Source organism: Carettochelys insculpta, chromosome 16 (assembly GCF_033958435.1).
Source record: "Carettochelys insculpta isolate YL-2023 chromosome 16, ASM3395843v1, whole genome shotgun sequence".
Classification (NCBI taxonomy): Eukaryota; Metazoa; Chordata; order Testudines; family Carettochelyidae; genus Carettochelys; species Carettochelys insculpta.
The window spans coordinates 3,106,162-3,131,660 of record NC_134152.1 but is presented as its reverse complement, the minus strand read 5'-3'; the positions used below and the strand labels follow the sequence as shown (position 1 = coordinate 3,131,660).

General features: G+C 43.9%; 1 protein-coding gene across 1 annotated transcript in view; it reads right to left on the bottom strand.

Moving 5' to 3' along the window:
- CLUAP1 (clusterin associated protein 1) overlaps positions 1-16,027 on the bottom strand; it is a 113,460-nt gene extending 97,433 nt beyond the window's left edge. The window contains exons 1-5 of the mRNA XM_075010995.1: positions 15,769-16,027; positions 13,732-13,843; positions 9,816-9,900; positions 5,401-5,580; positions 1,114-1,209 (exon numbers count right to left, since the gene is read on the bottom strand). Of these exons, the coding sequence (XP_074867096.1) occupies positions 1,114-1,209; positions 5,401-5,580; positions 9,816-9,900; positions 13,732-13,843; positions 15,769-15,991 (696 nt within the window). The 5' untranslated portion in view covers positions 15,992-16,027. The remainder of the gene's footprint in view (positions 1-1,113; positions 1,210-5,400; positions 5,581-9,815; positions 9,901-13,731; positions 13,844-15,768) is intronic.
- Positions 16,028-25,499: the final 9,472 nt, after the last annotated feature.

The following is a 25,499-nucleotide window of genomic DNA, read 5'->3' as shown; positions in this document are numbered from 1 at the left end:
CATGAAAAGGAGGGAGACCCAGTCAAGAGGAAGGCCAGAGCTGACAAGGTCAGTTCAGTCACGGAGGATGTGGTCCATTATCAGCAGCTAATGTGGAGCTGTGAACATCAAGAGAGGAGAATGGTTTCTCCTGAATGGTCTCTCTCTTGATGTTCACAACTCCACATTAGCTGCTGATAATGGGCCACATCCTCCGTGGCTGAACTGACCTTGTCAGCTCTGGCCCTCCTCTTGACTGGGTCTCCCTCCTTTTTATGAGCCTATAAATTTGGACCCTCCTCTGGAACCCCCACTCATACATCTAAAGAAGCGGGTCTTTGCCCACGAAAGCCTATACTCCAAAATATCAGTTAGTCTATACCGTGCCACAGGACTTCTTGTTGTTTTTGAAGAGACAGACTAACTCGGCTACCCCTCTGATAACAATCAACATAGCAAACTCGACAGGCAGCAACTGCAGAACAAGAAGATGACTCAAGAATTCTGGACTGACCACAGCAAGTTGTTGCAGTTAAGACACCCTGATAACCAAGTTGTCATGCTTTGGGTCATATAATTAAGAAACTAGTACAATTTCAGAGACTCTTACAAGACTGATCTATACTGAACCTCAAAGACAGTGTGATACCGTAAATACTACATATGGTAGAAACATAGACTTTAAATGGGGAGACGTAATAGAGTGCTGAATTTTATTATATTAGGTGACACTGCATTTAAAATAATTTAATTGAATAAACCTGACCTGTACCTGGCAGAGCACTAAAGGATCTTACAATGAACACATCTGATACGTATAAGCAAGCTCTGTAACCAGTCCACATCTGGTATAGGAACATGACAAAGTGTATGTACACACAGTCACCGATTTAAGCTCTCAAGCAGTTCTTTACAAAACATTTCAGTTCACCTCTAAACACAAACTGAGAAAGTGTTATTCGCTTGGGTTTTAGCAGTAATACGAATGACAGGCTGGGTAACACATCTGACCTCACTCCAGTCACACATGGAATCTACATTGCAGCTGTTGGAATCACTCATTCACATTTGTTTCTCTCTTTACATTTGCAGCATATGGCAAATCCAAATTCCCTTTATGCAGAGCATACTTACCCTTAACTCCACCTCTTTGCCAAGTAAGTCATAAAGAGATGCTCCTCTGGATGTGATTTCTGAAGCAAGCTGCCTGGCTGCCTTCAAATCAGCAATCTAGAAGAACAGCATAAAAAAAATCAGCTAGTAGCAGGCATAGTGTTTCTCCACTGCCCCTCCAGCTGCCCATAGTCTTTCCCTACAGTAGGGAAGGGCTCCAGCAGCAGGCAGGCAGTGGGACACTACATGGCTAAAAACAGCAGTGTGCAAGGGGAAGCATGGCTGGGATGATCAAAGAGCCATGGAGGATATGTACTCACATTCTTCAAGCATTTCTGCACCCTACTTGCCTAAGCCACATCTCACAGACCACACTCCTATTCATACATATACACACGCTCGGGGGATACAAGGGAATGTACATTTCATGCCACCAAAAGGAGCGTTTTGTGTAGATATCCCCTTAGAAAACCTGATCCAAAGCCACTGAAATCAATGGAAGTCTTTCCACTGACTTTAATAAACTCTGGAGTAGGTGTAAACTGATCAACTTCTGGAGTGAAATCTGGCCATGTCAAACCCAATGGCAAAGCTCTCCAAAATTAGGATTTCACCTCTGGCCTGGGCAATTGGGCAATTATTGCAAACCAAGTGGCAGTGATCTTTTTCACAAACAGATGACAGAAACATATCTAGGTTCACAGAGCAATAAAAATAATGTGTACTAATAACATGTCATTTGTAGGGCTGTTGATTAATCAGTTAACTCACACAATTAACTTAAATTAATTACAATTTAAAAAAAAAATCACAATTAATTGCAGCTTTCATCACATTGTTAAATCAACTGAAATGTATTAAATATTTGTTATTATTCTACCTTTTCAAATATAGTGATTTAAATTATAAAACAGAATACAAGGTGTACAGTGCTCACTTTATATTATTTTATTGCAAATATTTGCACTGTAAAAATGAAAAAAGAATGTTTTTCAATTCACCTTGTACAAATACTGCAGTGCAATCTTTTTATTATGAAAGTACAATTTACAAATGCAGATTTTCTATTACATAACTGTGCTCTAAAACAAACAATGTAAAACTGTATAGCCTACAAGTCCACTCAGTCCTACTTCCTGATTAGCCAATAACTTAGAGAAACAAGTCTGTTTACATTTATGGGAGATCAGCCTGCCAGCTGCTTATTTATGTGACCTGAAAGTGAGAACAGGTGTTCGCATGGCACCTTTTTGACTGGTATAGCAAGTTATTTGTGTGTCAAATATGCTAAATCTTCATATGCTCCTTCATGTTTTGGCCATCACTCCAGAGGACTTACTTCAATGCTGATGACTCTCATAAACAAACAAATAAACAAACAAACAAACTAAAGAAGTGTTAATTAAATTTCTGCCTGAATTCCTTGGGAAATAATTGTGTGTCTCCTGCTCTGTTCTGCCATATATTTTATGTTACAGCAGTCTTGGATGATGACCCCGCACATGTTCATTTTCACAATAGAACTGACAAGACACAAGGAAGGCACCAATGTGAGATTTCTAAAGATACCTACAGCACTTGACTCAAGGTGTAAGAATCTTAGAGGGTGCAGTTGTGGGGCATTCTTTCAGAAGTCTTTAAATGGCACCATGCTGATGTGGGAACTACAGAACCCAGACCACCAGAAGAGAAAATCAGCCTTCTGCAGGTGGCATCTGACTCTGATGATGAAAATGATCATGCGTTGATGTGTGCTGTTTTGGCTCATTATCAAGCAGAACACATCATGATCATGGGCACGACCTCTGGAATAGCAGCTGAAGCATGAAGGTACATACAAATCCTTAGCATATTTGGCAGGTAAATATCTTGGGAAGCGAGCTACAACGGTGCCATGCAAACACCTGTTCTCACTTTCTGGTGACACTGTAAATAAGAAGTAGGCAAGCATTATCCTGCAAATGCAAACAAACTTCTTTGTCTGAGCAATCAGGTGAACAAGTGGTAACTCTGTTGCCTTATATTTGAATGGAGATTTTTGTTTTTATTTTTACATAATTCACATTTGTAAGTTCAACTTTCAGTACTTCTAATGGGGGGAACTGAAAAACACTATTTAGTTTGTTTTTACAGAGCAAATATTTGTAATGAAAACTAAATATAAAATGAGCACTTTACTCTTTGCATTCCCTTGCAATTTAAATCAATATATTTGAAAATGCAGAAAACATCCAAAATATTTAAATAAAAGGTATTCTATTATTGTTTAATGGTGTGATTAATCTTAATCACACATTCAAAATTTTTAATTGCCTGACAGCCGTAGTCATTTGGTTTTCCATATTCTCAAAGCACATATGTAATATTAATTATGATAGACTACATGAGCCCATAAAGTTACAGGGGTAAACATGACCCTCTCAGTGTCACACATTGAACAGTTTAAAAGAAGTTTAGTGCTTGGTATACAGAGACCTCAGCCTGTTCAGTGCCACTTCTAAAAATATTTAACTTTTTATTAAAAATTCAGAAAAGAATAGAAAAGAGGTTAAAGCATTTAAAATGTAAATGTAATGTATCAAAAAAGCTTTCATTTTAAGAACATCTCTTGTTCCCTTTTCCTCTAGCAAGAGAGATTTTTCTCAAGGAACTCCCCCACACTTGACAGTCTTTATGCTATTAAAGACATAATAGTTATCCTTTGGGGAGAAAAAAAGAATAAGTAAAGATGAGCCAGAGTTTTTGTAGCTAAAAGTCCAACTCCATTTCTAAAAGACATAAGATAAACACACACAAAGATGAAAGAGAAGAGCAAAGACAGAAAACGCACTTTCCTTCCCTGATGTTGACTTTCACTTGCAGTCTCTCTGTTGGAGGAAAAAAAAAAAAAGACATAGAAAATGGTTTTATCAGCCACCCTGAGACCTGGCTCAGGTGGTTGAGGGCACTGTCTTTTTGGTCCCATGCACACAACAGTGCTGCAAAAGATTCAGTCTTGTCTGGTTAAGCCAAACTCGTATTAAATAGTAGGTAAAAGGAGAGAGGGAAAGAAAAGAAATAAGGGTGGGAAGGAAATGGAAATCTGAGGGGAGGAGGTGATAAAGGCTCATACACAGGTGGTGGGTCTGATGAGAGGAGAAATTATACACAGGTGGTGGGTATGATGGGATGTAGAAATGATGGCAAAACTCATGAGGTCCCAGGAGATGAAAGCTCACTGTAGCCCCAGTTGGCTGGCAGCTTCTTCCTGATTTCTCCCTGACAAGTCTTTTCTTTTAGGGATCCCAGAAGGGAACATCAGCTGGAAAAGCATCATTCCGCCATTATTTTGTCCAATACTTAAGCCTAATATGCAACACTTTGGTCTGGATTAAATTGATTTCCAGACCCACAAGTCTCTTGTTTACCAGGTCTAATTTTAATAGTCCTTGACTTTTATCAATAAGCCTTTGTGAGTGGACTAATCCACACTGTCTCACTTTTGCACCTTTTCCCCATCAACATTTGTTGATATAGGCTATTGTGACATTTTATAAGCTTTCACTCACTTTTCAAGTTTCAGGCCTACAAACTTGCTCTCTTATCACAACACCAACACAGGAAACACGCTACCAGCTCTTACTGCAAGACAGGGAGAAGTTTCTCAAAGAAAAATCTATAATATCACTTGACATATTAATGTACCCATAATCATCGACAAGTAACAGGGAGGAAGCTGTGCTAGTCTATACACTATCAAAACAAAACACAGTCAAGTAGCACTTTAAAGACTAGCAAAAAAGTTTTGTTTTTTGTTTTGATAATCATTGACACTTTTTAAAGAAAAGTATTATTGGTGCATAAGGAACAGAAATACTGATAGGACTTTGCTTATTCAGAGTCTCTGCATTCTGGTTTTCCTGTGTATTTGTGAAGCAATTTCCATTTTAAGTGCTTCTATAGGTCCTGATGCACTTCTCAGTAAATTCAAGTGAAAGACTGACTCACTTCAGTGGGCACTGGTCCAGGCAAATATTACAGTAAGTACTCCCCATGCCTCTTTAACACAATTATGCCAAATCAACTCAATTGTGTCCTGCCACTCTTGCTTACTATTCTAGTCTTGCTCCAAAGCAGGGATGACTCATTCTGTCTTAAACTTCAACAATATTAGGAACCAAGTTTTTCTTGGGATTGGATGAGGACTAAATAGGTAACATTAGAAATGGAGAGTGAAAAAAACCATAGCAACAAGTACATGCTGTGTATAGGCTTATGAGGCAAATGAATTTGGGTTCCATGACTTTAAAAAAATCTTATTTTCCTTACTTTTGAACCAAGGTCAAACTTGAATTTGCTGCTTTCTTCCTCAGCCACTACAGTGGTCTCCATTCCTTTAGTTTTCATAGCGTTGTAAAGCACAGAAGTTATTTTTAACAGCTCCTTCACTGCATAGCCATCTGCTTGGTAAAGCTTCTTTGTGTTCAGTTTTATATGAGCTTTGGTAGCCTGTTGGAAGAAGACACAAAGAAATATTTCAGTCCATTAGGTTGTCAATTCTCTCATTACACATTTTTCTAAAAGAACCTATTTTTGAACCAACATCCTCTTCTATAGAAAATTGACAAGTTCTTCCCAAGAACACAGAATTTTTCAGACAAAGGTGACATACACATGCTTTTCATGGGTCATAACATTTTTTGGCATTTACACAAATGAAAAAGTTCAACCCAGCCATTAATTCTCTCAGGGTGAAAATCATCCATGTACAGAGGGCCAGCAAAATGCCTATGTACCACCTACCTCTCTTGTAAGGTTAATTGGGACTTACATGTATAGGTCTGAGACCGGCACTGCACACAGAGATTACAGCCTCAGTGAATTACAGTAATTAGAGCGATTACCCTAATGAACTATCTCCTTTCTAATTTTTTTTCAGATTGATTGTTTCTCTCAAATTATTCCCTGTTTTGATATTTTATAAATCTGCATCCCTTTTTTCTCTCCCCACCTCCTCTCACACGCACAGATATTCATCCATCCAGACAGGAATGAAAATACACTATAAGATCCAAATAATAGATTTATATACGTTTGATTTCTATTTAAAAATACCAGAACTAAAGAGATGTAGTGCCTTGAGAAATAGCACTTAAGTGCATCTCCTCTGTGCCACTGAATTCCTGGAATTTCCTCTGGTCTGATGTTACAGACTCACAAACAGGAAGAGACGGAGCAAAACAACAATTAAAACTGCCATTCACTCTTGTGAACCTAACAAAAAGCCAATATTGGCCAAATCTTTGCTCCTCAATAAAAGCAAACAAATTGTAAATAGCTAGATGGCTTCAGGTTCTTCTATCTTTGCAGCTAGACTTCTATCAAAATTCACCTCCTTTAAGAATACTAGACGGAAGAAAGATGTTTCCCATTCATTCATTCATTTTCACTGTTAGCTAGATGTGCCAAAGCATGTACTGATCTTTTTTGTTATTTTTGCATCCCAGATTGGACCTATCACAGTTTATACAATGGGAAACTAGTAAGATATTGTTCAAATATTTATTTTACTTTTTTAATTTAACATTTTATTTCCAATTTTATTAAAGTGCTACAGTTTTAGTTAGGCCTGTGCCAACTCTGACTGCACAATCCCCACTCAGGCAAAATCCTCTCTGAAAGAAAAAAAATTGTTTTCCTGGGAATGGATTCTTGGATTGAGTTCAGTGTTTGTACTCTGCCCCACCATTTAAAAGTCGTATTTTTCTTAATGCACAAAAAGCATTTTCAGAATACATACCTGCTTAAGAGCCCTGCCAATTTTTGTGGCTTTGCAACTCAATTTCTTTATTTTTGTAAATGTTTCCCTCGCCCTGTTACTGTGTGAGAGGCCCACAAAAACAAGAGAGGAAACTGACTGACTCACTGACTGCACAAGGGGAACAGAGATAATGACTGATAAATGTGGCCAAGTCTTCCAATTTCAGGTAGTCACCAAGCTGAGTAGCAAAAAATCACTAGGCACAAAGTATCTTCAAATGCACCAGGGGGAAAAGAAAAAAAATAGATGTTTTCCCCTTCTGTTTCTTTCAGTTAAAGAAATCATAAGAGTTAATCATAATAACAGCAGGTACAAATGTCTCAGATAAAAGTATGATTAAGTTGACAGTGTCCTTTTAAGACCTATTCCACAAAGGAAGCTAGCACATCACATTGCAAAGAGCATTATTCTGAACGAGAATTCCAGTTTCAGTTCATTCGAAACACAAGGGAGAAAAAATATACGTTTAGTAAAAGAAACATGTATTTTTCACTTGGTAACTTTTCTCTCTCTCACACACACACACAGGATCTCAGCCCATGTGGGCAGGACAACACAACTGGCCCAACCAAATCATCTGCACGCCAACTCAGCTTTTCCTGACCTGCTATTTTTTAAAAAAGATACAAAAATGACTTTACAGTATGATTATAAAATCCCCTCTATTTATCCTGAGAACTTATGATAGTTGTTTAATTCCAGCTACATGCAATTAAGACAAAAGCAGAACTAAAGCCACCACAAAGAGGGTCACTAAACAAGAGGTTTAGTTAGGGTTTTAAAATGTGCTTTCGTATTTTTTCTGGACCAAATTCTGCATTCATACAAAACCTAATAAACAGATTCACAGGCTCTTCCCAAGCCATAAAGCAGCAGAGTGACTGCTTTTTGGACATTACTGCAGTTGCTAAGAACCTCCCTCTCCAGGGAGCCAGGTGAGCTAATGGATCTGCATACTCTCATGTATACTACGATGGATGGAAATGTGCTATACAAATGCACAGATCATAAAAACCATTATGTGAGTTGCCCACATTTGTCCTTCCTCTAGCACAATGGTTCCATATCTTTGTGGTTGGATATGAGTCTTCTTCCCTATACGAAGACTGGAGCGGATGGAAGGATTCACCTGCTTAAAGGACAGGGCTACAGAGACGTACAGAGCAAAAACTATGGATGGACAAACCAATGTTATTTTTTTTCTCCAGGCCCCAACTAGTCCTTTAGGTCTCAACTGAGAAAGATGCTTATGCATGCATACAACTTGAAGCATGTGGGTAGTCCTACAAAACTACTTCTGGGCTTAAAGTTATGCATATCCTTTGGTACACTGCTGAACCAGGGCCTTAATGTGTAGGACAATGTATGGCAAGTTAAAAAACGATGATCTCTTCAGCCTGTTTTTGCACTGGCATGCCTATGTTCTGTTTAATTGGCAGATACAGAACAGAATATTGGTTAACTCGACTGCACCAAATTTCTCTGTACCTTATTGACTCTCCATCTAATTGATTTGGTACCTACAGACAGAGTCAATATTATCCCCTCAACCTACAGATACAGTTCCTAGACTAGAACAATGGTTTTCAATCTGTGGCCCACATGTGGACCAATTAGCATGTAGATTCAGCCCAGCAGTGTGCTAAAACAAAAATTCAAAATTTTCTTCTCCTGCCTGGCAGAGAGTGGGGCTGGCTGCCTCTTCAAGTGCTCCTGTCAGCAGGGGGCTAGTCAGTACCACAGGGGGAGAATGGGTCTATAGATTTTTGCATGTTAGTTTCTTGAAGTGTGAAAAATGGATAAAAGGTTGCATGTGAAGATTGCTTTATGGGTTGAAAGCTAAGTAGCTATTAAAACTCCAATCCTACCAGAACATACACATATGCTTAACTGTGTGGGATGTAAGCAGTCTCATACAAGTAATTGCCTGGCCTCATTCAAGTCAATAGCAGCATTTCCATTGAGTTTCATCCAGTGGGGCTACTAACATCATGTAAAAATGAAACCTGCTTTTAAGTCTTTGCAGAATCAGGGCCTTCTCTTGAATCAAGATTCAGTCAAATATCAACAGCAAATAAATCTCTCTCTCTCTGGCTCTCATTGTCTTTTGGTTCTACACTGAGTAACAAATTTAGGGCTTAGCCACATATACGTATTTAGCCACGAATTACAGGGGAAAGCAGAGGAGATATAACAGGGTGCACAAGGCTCCAAAGGCTGCTGGCGGAGGCTCGTGGACGTGCCGCCCTCCACCCCAGAAGGAGAGCAGTAAAGAAAGTCTCTAAACTCTCTGGAGCACTGGCGAGAGGCAGCCAAATCAGGACCCAACAAGCCAGTATAATAAAAGCTGCTGGGACAGAGCCAGGCAGTTCCACTTGGGATCTCAGGGAATAAAGACTGGGTGACTGGTTGACGGGCTTGCTGAGAGAGCATCAGTTCCATGGACAGATCGCTTTGGAGTGCTTATTCCAAAATCGACTGATGAAGACTGGGGGTTGGCTGGTGGGAATGATGCAAAACCCTGGACAGGAGGTCACTGGGACTTTATTGAGAGAAAGCCCTGAGATAAGGGCAAGGTCAACGTGGGGCTATGGGAAGTGGTCCAGTGAGTGAGAACAGCAGCAGAACTTTAATGAAGAGGACACAGCGGATAAAACCCTGAGTAGCAACTGAAGAGGGAAAGAAGCCTTGTACTAAGACAATCTAGAGACAGCTCTGGGACAGCACCATACCCTGGAGCTGGAAGAAGCAGCAAGAGTGTGTAGGTACAATTCCTTCACCAAAGGGTGGACCTATAATATGTGGTCAAAAGAAGAAGCTTCAGACGCCTAATACAAAGCCCACTGAAGTCAAGTGAAAAATTCCTTCTGACTTCACTGTACTTTAGATGAAACTCCAAATGAGATTGCTGAAGCAGACTCACCATAAACTGAGCTACTGCCTTAATGAAGAAAACTCGGTCCTGCTCTGTCTCGACATCAGACGGAATATCGGTCTGTGGTTCATATCTACAGAGGAGAATATTCACTGAGTCAGACAAGCAGCATGTAGGAAGTATTAAACAGGTAAAAGCAATACATTTATGTGGCAAATGCAGACATCATAAAGATCCTGCAAACCAAATTTTCAGCCTCGATACAGCTGGAGAAACAGTAGTTTGGTATCACGGCTCTGGAATGTACAGATTAGAATGTCATAAAAATTGCATGAGCCATAAATGTTGGGTCATCTTTCCTAAAGACGTTAAATTCAGGTTTTGAAACTGTCCTGTGGCTCAGTTTGTAAGAACAGACAAACCTAGGTGACTTACCCATATCAATTTCAAAGCTCAGGTTCAGGCTTAAAGACAAGAGAATATTTATGATAAGACATTATTTACTATGTGAGATTTCAAGCTGCACAGAAAAACCAGACTCATGTTAATCAGATCTGACTATGTGTTAAAAGAAAAGCCTTTGATTAACTGGACATCTAATCTTCCAGACATTTAAAATAGCACCATGGAAGTAAACACCTTGTTTGAAATGAACAAGGACACTTGGGCTCTGTTACAGCTATAATTTTAAGCAAACTAAGGAAATTACTTCCAAACATGAACCAAACTGAAGAGTTAATATAGTAAGACTAGAAAATGTTTTCATAAAACTGTAGATTTTAGAGCATATTTATAGCAAGCGGTGCATTCTGCAGTAAAGGCTCTAACCATAAAAAAGAGGAAATCACAGGGCCCTGATTATAGCTAACATCGTCTATAAAATAAACTTTTTGCTTCACTAATAATACACTAATAGTTCATATTTTTATAGCACATTTCATCGTGTTACAAACAGCACCATTAGAACAGAGCCACCTCTGGCCACCACCTCACAGTCACCAAATAACTGGTCCGAAGTATATTTTATATCATTGCATCTGGGAAGAGGAGACTAGGCAAAATCCTGACTTCTTAACTTTTATGGAGAGTGTCATGGGATGAGTAATATCCAGACAGAAACTCCACTTTAAAATCTCATTTGAAATTCAAAACAAGTGAAGTCTAAATTAACTTCTCTACCTTACAATAAGAAGGCTCCTGCAAGCAGGAAAAGCTGAGTACCTGGAACAATTTTGGTTAGTTTACTAATTGCCAGGAATGTAAATGAGGCACTTAGAAGGAGAGTAAGCCCAATCACCTCACAATATACACATGGAAGAACTTTATACTGTTCATCTAAATTGGACGAATACTCTTATCTCTTTTTTGAAAAGCATTTCTTGTGTAACGATTGTTTTTACTTGCTTTGTTCTCTGTCTCTTTATTTGTTGAATTTGAAAGGAAAAGGGCAAATAATTTGAAAAACAACTTTGGGGAAGGTAAAGCATTGTTAAGTCTTCACAGGACCTGATATTAATATAAATGTTTTAATCAAAACTTGTTTATTAGTTTTAAAAAATCCTTGCAATGCTTGCAGCCCCAAAATTACAGCATTGAGTTAAGTATCGGAGGGGTAGCCGTGTTAGTCTGGATATGTAACAGCAACGAAGGGTCCTGTGGCACCTTACAGACTAACAGAAAAGTTTTCTTTAACAAAACTTTTCTGTTAGTCTATAAGGTGCCACAGGACCCTTCGTTGCTGTTAGCATTGAGTTAGTGTACAATAGCCAGAAAGCTAAAGATACTTGAAACTAACCATAAACGAAGTGAAATGGAAACAAGCAAGGAAGCAGCAACAATGGTCATTTTTAAATGTATGCCCATTGAGATACTGTAAGGCATCATTAATTGAAAAAGTAAGAAAGAAAACGTTTACATGCAAAGAACATTTTAGGACTTTTTGATATTGATGATACAATAAACGCATTATAAATACATGCACACACATACATCTTGAGTAACCATTGCAGTTTCACAAGTGTTTGAAACCAATAGCATTAGACTGATATAAATCTACAGTAAAATAGAACTAGACCAGGTGCCCAGGCTTCCTGATGGGTTCCTTCTTCCGATCCTTTTCATTGTGATATTGGGACAATGCAGTAAGTCAGATAAATGTAGCAGTCAGAGGAAACAGAATGTAATAGTAAAGAGAGGTCATTATTGCATGTTTCACTGATTTCCTCTTGCATGTTGAACATTGTGATTTTTCTTATTATATTATGAGCCCGTTTTGTAAAGTTTGGATATGCAGGGATAGTTTTTAGACCCAGTGGGGCAGAACTCAGTCCAAGGGAGACATGGAGAAGATCCCACTTCACTTTACAAACAATACCTCTAGAGAAGACTATGTTTTAAGGTAGTCATGGTTAGTTATAGAATCATAGAAGAATAAGGTAGGAAGAGACGTCAGAAGGTAATTTATTCCTAACCTCTGCTCAAGGCAGACTAACCCCAGTTAAATCAACCCAGCCAAATTTACCACCCTCCTAGTGAAATAGTCTTTCCTAAGATCCAACCTAGACCTTCCTCACTGGAACTTGAGACTATTTCTCCTTGTTGTGTCATCTGCCGCCACAGAAAACAGCCTAGCTCTGTCCTCTCTGGAACCTGCCTTCAGATGGCTGAAGGCTACTATCAAATTCCCCCTCACTCTTCTCTTCTGCAGCAGTCTGGGAAATGATCTTGTCTGTGAAGATTTAGGAGAAAAAAATTAAGTACTTGAGCTTTTTCCACATCATTTGTCACTAGGTTGCCTTCCTCATTCAGGATGTGTCCCACACTTTACCTGACTTTCCTGTTGCTAGCATACCCAAGAAATCCTTCTTGTTAACCTTCACATCCCCTGCTAACACCAATTGTCCTCCTCTGACTCACTTTAGCTCCTGTAATGCAAGACTCATACTGCATGTTTGCCCACAGAATCTAAGGAATGTGGAAATTCACAATGGTGAATCGGGAAGGTGACTCAAGTAGAATACACTATTTTTGTACCATTCCTTTAGTTTATCTTTTATTTACATTATTTTCCATTGTGAAAAAATAATTAACTATATCCATGACACACAGAGACCACTGAAGCTACAAGCTTGATACTTAGAATGCCAATTTCAACACCATATGCTCCTATCTGGCACTCTGAACAGGAGAGCTCTCAAACTGACCGAACTTCAACTTCACTAAGTTCCTGTGTAAGCCACTCCATACAACTCCACTCTAAAGCATCAGCTCCAAATGGCACTTTAATGTCAGGTCCAATGACTAACTCAGTGTTTCCCAATTTTATTTGGACATGGAACCCTTTCAAACTCAAAAGAATTTTGCAGAACTCCGTTCCCAGGCTCTACCCTCCTCAGTCCCCAAACCCGCCCCCATCTCCAGGCTTTACCTGTCTCAGTTGTCATCCCCCTTAACCCAAGCTTTATCGCCCATCCCCAGGCCTAACTCTTCTGAGCCTGAAACCCATCTCCACATCTCCAATATAAACCCACCTCAGCCCCAAACCGGCCCCTGGCATTAACTTATCTATGGCACTGGCTGGGGAGGCTTATGCCGGCCAGCCATATGCACCCAGCAGAAGGAAGGTTAGCATGGAGGTGTTCCACTAAGTACTGCGGGGGCCACTCGGGTAGTGGGGTGAGCGAGGGGCTCTCTGTGGCTCCCTGCCCTGCCGCTGCTGAAATAGTGGAACTAAATTAAATTGGTTTAACAGCTGGATCCCTCCCGCCACCCTGCTGGCAATTAAACCAATTAAACTTAGTTCTATTGTTTCAGCAGTGGCAGGGCAGGACACCACAGAGGAGTCAGCTACTGTGATGGAATTTTCTCGCAGAACCCATATTTTCACTTTGGGTTCTGCAGAACACCATTTGGGAAACACTGCACTAACATGACATTCTTTCTTGCCCTGAAGTAAAGCACTAACCTTTTGCATAGCCAGAGAAGCATCTCTGAAACAAGCATGAAATTTGGCATGCGGAAATTTTCCATAGAGATGAGTCGGGGATATCCCAGAGCCCTCATCATTTCAGTAAAATCTGAAAGACAAACAACAACAAAAAATTCTTACTTTTCACTATAGTCAGCAAAGATGCTCAGGTTACACAATGTCCAGTTTATGCTCACCAGTAAACACACTGTGCTAGGCTTAATCTACATAGAATTCATGAAATGATAAAGGAAAAAAGTTAACACCAATTTACCAGGAAATTATCTCTCACAAGCAAAACAGTGACTTGTCAAATAAGAAGTGTTCCTAATTATCGAAATGTTAAAATAAGTTACATTTTACAAATACACCCTTTAAAAAAAATCCCCATGGGATTTCAAACATCCCCATTGTTGGATTTAACAACAGTGCTCTTTCAGCCCCGAGGGACGGAGCACTCAGCCACAGGAAAGAAGCCTTTCATCGCCCTAGAGCAAATCCTCCTAGCAGCCCTAAGAAACAGCTTTGAGCTTCACTAAAGAAAGACACGCTATAGTCTAACTGTAGGAACTGCAGTGACACATGAAACTACGTATGCACCTATGCCAGTACCTTCCTTCAAGAGAGGCCATTACCTGACGATTCTGAAAAAAACTTAAAAAAACCCAAACTGCAATGCCCAATAATGGAAAGAAGAAGTTTCCCTAACATTCCTGCACATTACAGCAACCAGTACAAAAGATTATGCACCTATTGTATCATGATTAAATCCACAGCAACACACCAGTGTACTGAAACACGGGACCAAAATTGAGGGGCTGCTTCTACACTATAGTGATCTTTTGAAAGACGATCTCCCAGAAGACCTCTTCTGGAAGATCTTCTTTCAATAGAGCATGTCCACACACATGAAAGAGGACCAAAAGAGCAATCTGCTCTTTCGAAAGACAGCGTCCACACAATCCCCGCTCTTTAGACAGAACAGGCCAGGGATCAAAAAATTCAGCACCACGAGGACCACTCTTTTGAGCAAAGGGCCCCCGGAGCATCTACAAATGCTTTTTGCTGAAAGAATCTTCTGGGAAAAGGTGCTCTTCTTCATTGGGGAGAGGAAAAGGGCCTCCAGAAGAAGTACTGCATTCTTTCAAAAGGAATTGGAAAGAGCACATTTTGGCAGTGGCCACACTACCCGTCCCTTTCGGAAGGGGCATGTAAATTACAACCGTTCAAAAATGCAAATGAGGTACTGCCATGCACACGCAGTGCCTCGTTAACACAAGGGCGGCCACGTAAAATTCGAAGCTGCTGACTTCAAAGTGCCGATGAACAGTCTAGCTGTTGGCACTTTGAAATACGCACCCAACTTCGAAACTCCCTTACTCCCAAAACAAACTGGCCATGCATTCAGGAGGGCCAATGCAGCGCTACGGTGTCAGGAAGCCCTGGTAATGAACGGTGACAATGTGAGAGAGGAGGGCAACCAGGTGGGCGCATTGTGATAAGGTGGGGGCGGTGCAGCAGCCTGGCACAGCAACGGCACCGTAGTGCTGTGGTGATGGCACGGGTGTGGCGTGAGCAGCAATGATGTGGAGTGCTGCGGCTGATGGCCATGGCGGGGGGGGGGGGGGGTGATGAGGCCGCGTGTGCAGCAATGGGGAAGGTTCACAGGGATGGCACAGCAACGGGACAGGGGAACGGGGCTCCGGTGGTGAGGGACGGGCGGAGGTTGCCTTGGGAGTGACGGTGATGAGGCAGGCGGCGCTGGAGCTGGTGGGGCGGGTGTGTGGCTACGGGGGTGATACGGAGGGGGGCAGCGATGATGGCGTTGGCGGTGGCGGGATGTGGGGTCGGAGAGGCGGCGATAGGGAATAACGGGGTGCGGCGATGGGGGGGGGGGCACGGCCGAGCGAGCACCACGCGAGCACTCCCACCGCGGAGTGCCGACGCCCCGCCCCCACACAGCACCGGACGCGACGCGACGCGGCGCGGCCCGCGGCCCGCGGCCCCCGCCCTCCCCCGAGGCCGCTTCCTCACTCCTGAGATCCCGGAACGACATGGTGACCCCGCGCCGCCGCCGCCGCCTCCGGCCCCTCGCGCGCCAGTCCCGCTGCAAGCCCTGGGCCGCCAGGCCGCGCCGCCCGTCCCCATAGCAACCGGCTACGGCGGGGCGCGCAGCCCAAACTCCGTCAGGAAGCGAAGGGCCGCGGTGGCGAAGGGCGGATGGGGCCGAGTTGGCGGGGGGCGTGGAGCGGAGCATCACAAGCCCAGCATCAGAGAGCGCTGTACTCCTGGGGGTTTGCACCCTGTGACGCTGCTTCAGACCCAGATCAGGCTGTTACCTTGCAGCGTATGGATGCTTGTGACCACATGCGTGCATCTGAGCCCGCGGGGCTTTGCCCACGGAAGCTTCTGCTCCAAAATACCTGTTAGTCTATAAGGTGCCACAGGCCTCCTTGTTGTTTCTGTCACCACACGGTGACACGCCAGCAATGCGAAGGGAAGAACATTGCAGCGTGGTGCTGCTGTGTGATGGTTTGTGTGGCAGGAGTTTCAAAGAACAAGAAGCGGGTCTGTCCCACAAAAGCTAATAAATGATTTTGTTAGTCTTTAAAGTGCTACTGGACTGCTTTTTTGTTTTGATAGTGTATAGACTAGCACGGCTCCCTCTCTGTTACTATTCAAAAAGGAAGTATCGGAGAGGGAGCCGTGTTAGTCTGTAGCTTTGAGAACAACAAGAAGTCTTGTGGCACCTTATAGTCTAACAAATATTTTGGAGCATAAGCTTTTGTGTGCAAAGACCCGCTTCATCAGATGCATGAGTGGGGGGTGGTTCAGAGGGGTATTTAAAGAGGGGGGTTCCAGTAAAAGGGAGGGCCAGAGCTGACAAGGCCTATTCAGCAAGGTGGAAATGGCCCAGTATCAATAATACTTACCAAAAGAGGAAAAAACAATCAAGATCAGACGGGGGTGTGAGCCTTTGTCAGCGTCTAACGGGGAGATATTAAAGCTCAGGGCAGAGAAGCTGGTTTTGTAAGCTGTGAGCCACTCCCAGTCTATTATATACATATCTACACCAGTGACATCATCACAGGACCTAACATCAACCATACCATCAGGGGCTCCTTTACCTGCACATCTACTAATGTAGTAGATGCCATCATGTGCCAGCAATGCCTCACTGTAATTTACATTGGCCAAACTGGACAGCCTCTACGTAAAAGAATAAATAGACATAAATCAGACATCGGGAATGGTGATGTAGAGAAGCCTGTGGGGGAGCACTCCAATTGCCCCAGACACCCAGTGGCAGATTTAAGGGTGACAGTCCTGAAACAAAGACATTTCAAAAATCAAATGGAGAGAGAAATCTCTGAGCTGCAATTCATTTGCAAATTTGACACCATTAACCAAGGATTAAACAGAGACTGGGAGTGGCTCGCAGCTTATAAAACCAGCTTCTCTGCCCTGGGCATTAATATCTCCCCATTAGAGTCTGACAAAGGCTCACATCCCCCGTCTGATCTAACTTGTTTTTTTCCTCTTTTGATAAGTACTATTGATACTGGGCCATTTCCACCTTGCTGAATAGACCTTTCGGCCCTCTCTTTTACTGGGACCCCACTCTTTAAATACCCCTCTGAAACCACCCCCCCACTCATGCATCTGACGAAACGGGTCTTTGCCTACGACAGCTTAGGCTGCAAAGTATCTGTTAGTCTTTAAGGTGCCACAAGACTTCTTGTTGTTCTCAAAAAAGAAGGAATCCCATTAATGGTTGCAGGGAGATGCTGCAATACAGTGACATGCCGTTAGGCACAGCGGTCACAGTGACCCTGTGCAAACAGATGAATCCATTACATTTCGAGTGCCCTGTGTTCCATGCAGGCTACTTGACAGCGTATCAAGTAGCTCGGCTTCCTCTTTTGCTGGGTCCCAGGTCAGACACATTAATTACTTCTTTCCTGAATTCCTTACGTCTGTATGCAAAAACGCCTTTTGGAGTTTTTGGGTTGAGTTGGTCACCTTATTATAATTGAAACATTGGGAGCCTTAAGTAATATTTGTAAAGTGATTTGACACCTTTAGATGAAAGAGCTAGAAAGGGGCAACGTATTATTTCGGTTTCCTTTGATCAACCAGGCAAAGAATGGCACGTTCTCAAAGGCTTGACGTATACAGCTTTGAACATTTCATCGCCTCGCAATCTTTTCTGAGGTGCATGAGGGACAACAACCTAAAATGTTTAGATGTTTACATGGTCTCTAAGCAACCACATCCACCTCCATTGCTTAGCGTCAGAGACGATAGCCATCGGCTACGTAAGTCACAGCTAAAGGCATTACGTTGTTTTAACATGAGAGATGCTGGCACTTCTGGGGCTAAAATTTCCCCCAATCCTCACTGATGACTATTGTGACTGTAGGTATTTGGCCACAGTTTGTAACGCTTGTCTGAACCCAGCCACTACCAATGAAGGAGACCAACCTGGTTAACCCCTGCTTGTGGCCCAATGGGGACTGAGCTGGGTGACATCCCAGCAGGGCTGTAACCAGGGTGGAGTGAGTAGGACATCTGCCCCTGGCACAAAGCTCCGGGAACTGAAAAATGTGGTCTGAGCCATTGTTCTCTGTGAGCTGAGTGCTTGGGTGCCCTCCCAGGAAACATTTAGGTTCCACCCAGCTGATTAGCACAATGCCCCCAACAACCCACAGCTGACAGCATGTATTTCTATTGGTGGTGCACATCCACACATGCCTTGGTGCACATAACAAAATTTACTTCACCATGGATAAAAAAATAGACAAAATTCTGGTATGGATAGAGGTTCCACAAAGAAACTATGTATGGTAGAGAAGGAAGCAGGATGAGTGACTGGCAAATGATGCCTAAGATATTAAGGGATTAGTACTCCATCTCTTCTTGAAAATGTGTGTTTCTAGCCTTCAAAATTGTGGGAAAAGCTCAAAAGCATGAACTGCATGTAACTGACATAGCAGTCTTTGCATGAGGCTTTAGGGAGCTCTCATTTCAAAAGGAGCTCCCCTTCTTTTGTTGTTGTTTGAATAAAATTGCCCCCAAGGGTGGATTTTGAAAATCATTTCTCCAGAGAGAGATTTCTCACAGAGGTGGTGGTCCCTCATCTGAGCTGAAACCACTGATTATTAATTAATTAGCAGTCCCTGCTGTGCCTATCACAGCATGGAGCATGAGGTTTGGCAGGACAGAACAGCTCATTAACAACAGCCATCACTTTAGCATCTCATGAAAGAAACATTTTCCTCTGAACTCTTTCTTTCCATGTTATAGTGTTAATTTGTGTGGTTATGAAAGTGAAACATTAATACAGTGCTGTCTGGATCTGGGTGCGCAAACCTTCCTCACCCAGCTGTGCCAACCCACTAACTCCTTCTGCTGCACTCTTTTTGGTCCAACACTGTAGGCCTTCAGGGTCCTGCCAATGAACTTCAGTCTTCACCTACAGCCTTTCCCCTAGCCCCTTCCCCAACCCCGCACGGCGCATTAGTTTGACTTCTTAGCAACTATTAAATGACAAACTCATTTAGACATCTTTATATTGGGCACACTCAAGCCCCATTTTTGGATGCCCAATTTCAGAGGCTCAGGCCTGAGACAGACCTGCTGAGCCCCCATTTCCCCACACGAAGACAATAAGTGCTGCAAACAAACAGGGCCAAGTTGTCTCTGTTACACTCCCCAAATCATCCGCCATTCACGGAAAACTTGGATCCTATGTTTATTCACTAACTGCTGCAGCCCTTTTAATGAGCACAGGGACAAAGGCTGTGGAGAATTAAAAAGAGCCAGCTTTATATAAAGTGCAATGCAAATAGCAGGAAAACATCTTCGAGCCAGATTTAGACCTGAGTTACTTACCTTGCCTGTTTTCAGCCTGATGGAGTGGGAGGGCTTGGACTCCCCTACAAAAAACCCCCTTGCATATCACGAGCCTAAGCCCTAACTACTGGGTTGCACTCTTATACCAACCAACCCTGAGCAACGGTCATCACCAGGCACAATTTGTTTTGCACAAGCTTTGTCAGTGGCAATGCACAAGAAGAAAAGAGCCCATTTTGATTCTCAGAGCTCAAGCTGAGCTTTCAGAGCTGGAGGGCTAGAATAAGAACAGCCATACTGGATCAGACCAAAGGTCCATCTAGCCCAGCCTCCTGTCTGCCAACAGAAGCCAATGCCAGATGCCCCAGAGGGAGTGAACAGAACAGGTAAAAAAAATCACCAAAGTGATCCCTCTCCTGTCATCCATTTCCACCCTCTGACAGAGGCTAAGAACACCACTCCTACCCACCCTGGCTAATAGCCATTGATGAACCTACCCTCTATGACTTTATCTAGTTCTTTTTCAAATCCTTTTAAGAGTTCTGGCCTTCAATAATCCTCATCCTCCTTGTAACTAATGCCCATTTGATTGGAAAACCACTGCAACAATAAACAGAGATTCCACACTGCAGCTTTTGCTGGGCTTCCGCACACCTGCTGCAAGGCAGAACAGATGGAAGAGAGGACACATCCTAGGGTCTTGGGCTTCTCATGCCAGGCTGAGGGTGGGAGAGAGATTCTGGCTCCTCTGCACATAAGGACAGGAAATAACAAAAGAAACCTGGCAGTTACAGTGCTGGTGCATGCTGAAGCCCTGGAGACTTCCAGTAAAAGTTGCCCGTGGGGATGACTACGTTTTCCCAACAAAGGCCGTGTTTGTGACTGAGTCACCCACAGCCAGCTGGTGGGGGAGGTTGCACTTTGGCTGGGAAGAGCCAATTAAATTTGCAGAAGAATATTTCAGCCTTCCCAGATGCCAGTTCCACAGAGAGATATTTTGTGATCAGCATGAGTAAGAGTAAAGGTCTCACCTTGGCATCTCTCTGAAAGTTGGTGGATTTCTATTAACTAAAGCCTGAGAGTATCGGAGGGGTAGTCGTGTTAGTCTGGATCTGTAACAGCAACGAAGGGTCCTGTGGCACCTTATAGACCAACAGAAAAGTTTTGAGCATGAGCTTTCGTGAGCACAGACTCACTTCATCAGATGCTGGTCTTGGAAATCTGTAGGGCCAGGTATAAATAAGCCAGAGCAAGGGTGGGGATAACAAGGTTAGCTCAGTCAGCAAGGGTGAGGCTTACTGCCAGCAGTTGATCTGGAAAAAAAAAAGCCTGAGAGTGACACTTGCCTTACAGGCGTCAAGCCAGAGATAAGACACAAAAGCCAATGGTCCAACATGAAATGGGACTGCCAATATGAGGTGTCTCCTACCCTCCTCTGCCACACTGCAACATTTCTGCTCCTGAAGATGCCTGAGTTGGATCCCCTTCTTCTCTTGCACTTGGCTTCATCTTCTCCAGCTGTTTTCTGCAATTGCAATGGCTAAAAACTTACTTGCGTTTGAAATAAGAACTGGGATTCCCATGCTATCTGTTGGTGGCAGCAGTTTGGACTTCAGGAAAGCACCAATTATCAGTGAAACTCATGATAAAGTCATGAGAGCAGGCAACCTTGGGAACATGCCAAGACATATTTAAGAACTTACCAGAATCAAGAGGCATCTGAGAAGGCATTCCCTGTGCAAGGCTCCAGGACGCTCTGGCTCTGAAATAACCCAAATCGGGTGACCTTCCCGGCAGGCTGTGAAAGACATCTGTTTGGCGAGGGTTGATGTAACACCCAAAGGGTGACAAGGAGGATCCATAGATGGCTGGCTGAGCTCCTCTTGAACTGAAGCCATCCTGTTGGGTCTGAAGTGAACTGATTGCATCGTTCGTAATTTGATAGGTGACCTAGAGCAGTTTCTCTCAATGACCCACACCAGTCCTTGTCCCCAGATCTCCCTGACATGGCTTAAGAAGGCAGCAAGCTGCTCCTGGCTGTCAAAAAAATGGAGAAACACTGGCCTTGGAGAGGTGTCTTTTTATTATTTTTAGTCTAAACCAACAGGTAAGGTTTTGAGACGGGGGGAAAGGGACAGAGCTGATGTGCAGGCATCCTGGCACCCCTGCCCCCCACTGCCACACACACACCAGTCAAAGCAACTACCTACTCCTGGTACATGTAGCTACAGAAGTGTCAGGACTTTGCTCCAGTGCACTGCACCTTTAGGCTTCCAAAGCATCTTCCGTCTGGTGAAAGGGATGGACATTTTGTGTTCAGCTCAGCACAGACTGTTACGGAGCAGGCACACACACACCGTGCTCTCTTGGAGACAATGGCCCCGACTGGATTGGTCAAGTGCAAGAAACTGAGGGGAAGGGTCTGCAAGGCTCCTGGTGAGGACATGAGTTGCATCAGAACAAGGAGAAAGACTCTGGAACTGGGAGATGTTTGAGGTTGAAATGCATTTTGATTGGACGGCATTGTTTCTGGGGAGGACAGGAAACAGAAGCAGGGGACATGTGGACTGGAAGGGACGAGCGTCACCATCATGGCTACCACCCCCATGAACTCTGGGGAGCCAAGGGTCTGCCACGACACTACTGGGTTTGTACTGTCCTGACCCTGTACCATGTCCTGGTCAGGCTGGGGCAGGGAGTGGAAAACAGATGTCAACCGTCTCCCCCAGCTTCAGCTAAGGACCAGCTCACACACGTCAGGGCTGGGTTCTTGCTGTTACTCCCTCCCCCATGTGACAGGTTCTTTCTCTAGCTTCTCTCTCTCCAGATGCCCCTCTCATAAAAGTCTGGTGTGGCTGGCCAGGTCAGCTCTACCTTGTACAAAATTCCTGATGAAAGGCACCTAAAACAATAGCCTACACAGGTCAAGAAATTACCTAGCAGGATGTGATGGGGCTGTCCAGACCCTGTGTCTGCCAGTATTTCTCCAGCAACCAAGCTGCACATAAGAGTCACCAAGTGAGAGGGGCAGTGTTCTCTACCTTTGCAGCTTTATCTTTGTCCCCTTTTGTGTGTGTTCACCTTAAAAGAAACAGAATCAGACTATCTTCTCCCACTCGCCCACCAACAAAAGAGACTTTTCTCTTATAATAAAGACCACAGCTAAAAGAGCAGGGCCGTCCTTAGGCCCATGCAGAGTACACAGCTGTGTAGGGCACCATTAAATATGGGGCACCGCAAGCAGCCCCAGTCCTGGCCCCTCTGCCCTCCCCTGACTCTGCCTCCTGACCCTATGGCCCAATCCCCTGGCCTTTCCCCCTAATTCACCTCCCAGCCCACCCCCTCTTGCTCCACCTCCTGGACCCAGTGGTGGAATCCCTCAGCCCCCTACCGCCTGCTCTGACCGCCCCCTGCTCTGACTGCCCCAATGTCCTGGCCTCTTGCTCCACCTCCCAGGCCGCAGCTCTGGTGCGAGGTACTGCTCCTCCTTCATGTGTTCCCCCACCAACTTCCCTGCCCTGCTTCTGTCCCCGAGCCCCTGAGCCCAGCTCCCCGCTACTGCAGAGTTGCTGCCGTGCTCTCTGCGGGAGAGTGAGGGTGCAGGTGCTTGAGGCTGCAACGCACCCACCAAAGACAGAGGTGTTTTTAAAATGAAAACTCACTAGATACTTCACATGTCACTTTTCACTGATCTTCCGTCCTCCTGTGTTTAGTAAGGTGTGAAAGGGCTTTGTAATGGTGGTTGGTACAATGGGAGTCACCAGCTACATACTGACCTTGAATGCCAGGCTCCACTTATCTGCTTCCTTTTGTAACTGTGAACAAGGGCTTTGTTAACATTGTATCTCTTCTAAGGTCTTTTTCAACACAACTGCTCTCAGGAAGATTCTTCCAGTATCCTTTGTTGCTTTGTTGATTTCTTAGATGTCTTGGATCCTGGCAGTAACTGTCCAGCCTTTGTGCAGGGCCAAGCATAAAACTGCGGATCGATCATCAGCCTGATCCCCAAGCCAGGGGATGGATGACCCAAGGAGAGGGCAGACCCCTTGCTGGGTTCAGGGACAGTCCCCCACTGGCCCTCCAGCCATGACTCACCACTGCAGCCCTCAGACTCCCTGGTCCCAGCCCTGTGTAGCTGCTGGGGGGTTGCCGATGTTCCGGCTCTGGCTCTGACCTCATGTGGCTGTCCAGGGATGCTAGTGCTCTGGCCCTGGCCCCCAGGCTGGCTTGGTTTGTCCTCCTGCCCTGGCTCTCTGGTCCAGGAGCATCCCTGGTCCTGCCAGATGCAGAATGTTGCTAGACCAGAGAGTGCTGGTTTTAGGAGGTGCAGCCTCGTGACAAGTGTTTGACTGGAGACAACAGAGGGATACGTGAGAAAGAGACCATGTTAAATCCCCCAACTCCCAATCCAGTTCAGTGTGTGCCGTCTCTCCTGAAAGATGAAGGCCACTTGATTTTAACTGAACCTTGCATAACCCATACACAGCCTGAATGGAAAGGCCTCTGACTTTTATAACAATTAACTGGCCTTTTGTTAACAGAGACAGTTTTATGCAACAGCGGCTCTGCCTAAGGAATAACAATCAGAGCGGAGATTTCCAACCAGGCCTTCAAGATGCTATTTATAGCTTTGAAAAATTCTAAGATTTTGGGCACACACAAAACTCATTTACAAAAGAAGAATAGGAAACGCTCAATTGTCCAGACTCTTTTCATTTTACCCCCGCAGAATAGCTCTTCCTCTGCAGCAGCTTTGAAGCACCAAGCACAAATCTTCTAGAAATAACAAAGACAAAATAAAGTCTGTCTGAAGTAGCAAAGCATTCTCATTACTAGCATAATGCCAGGTGTGTGTTTAGGAATTCTCAGCTGGGCAGCCTAACAGCACAGAATGCAGCAAACAGATACCTGACATAATGGTAGGATTATCACACACTTCTCCAGTACAATGACAAGAGGTGAATTGAGAAAAAGGGAGAGGGCATAAGAAAAGATAACAGTACGCACTGTTCTACATCTACCGGCTTTTCTAGTGTCCAAGGAGGCAGCCTTTCAGTAGCTCTAAATGGGTCACTCAGGGCCAAATCCTAGGCTGGTGGAAATCAGCAGAACCCTTCTGAAGTCATTAATTCAGGCCTCACCTACACTGAGAGATACTTCTTTAGAAACGGCATGGGCCGCTGGAGAATTCTGGGAGACAGCAGGAACTGCCCCAAAATGCATCGCCCCAGGGGTGTGTGGTACGCTAGGAGTCCTACCCCTAACGTAATGCACCAGGGTGACTTCAGAGTTTGCAGCCAGAAGAGACAGACAACTAGGTCATCTGGTCTGACATCCAGGATACGGTTTCACTACCACCACCCACAAACTAAACCCAGTGACCAAAAACAGACTGAAGTATTACCTCTCCCCGGCAGAGAGTAGAAGGGACCAAGGTGCACCAGTTCCCCAGACCCCTACCATGGCAGGGAGGGATTGCGATATATGCAGATAATCCTAGGAAGTTACCTTCACCCACACATTAGAGGGGCTGGTGAAACCTCACCCCAAGGTTATTGTCAATCTGATCTCGGGAAATTCTTTCCCAACTCCACAAATGGCTCGTTGGTCAGTTGTCTGGACGTGTCTTGAAAAGCTGCATGGTTTATACTAGAGCAAATGCTACAGTATGAACAGACACAATTGCTTTAGTTGCATGGGTTTAGCTACATCAGTGTAGGCTATACAGGTGTACCGTTTGCTTAACGACAGTGCTTTACTATGTCCCCTTCTTTAAGGTTAATTCATCAAGGTCAGGTCCCAAGGGTGCTGGATGAGAGAGATTCAACCTGTATAACAAATGTGTGAGCCACCAAAGAGAGCAAAAGGAGATAGTGTGGATAAATGCAGGACAAAATATAACCTAGGGT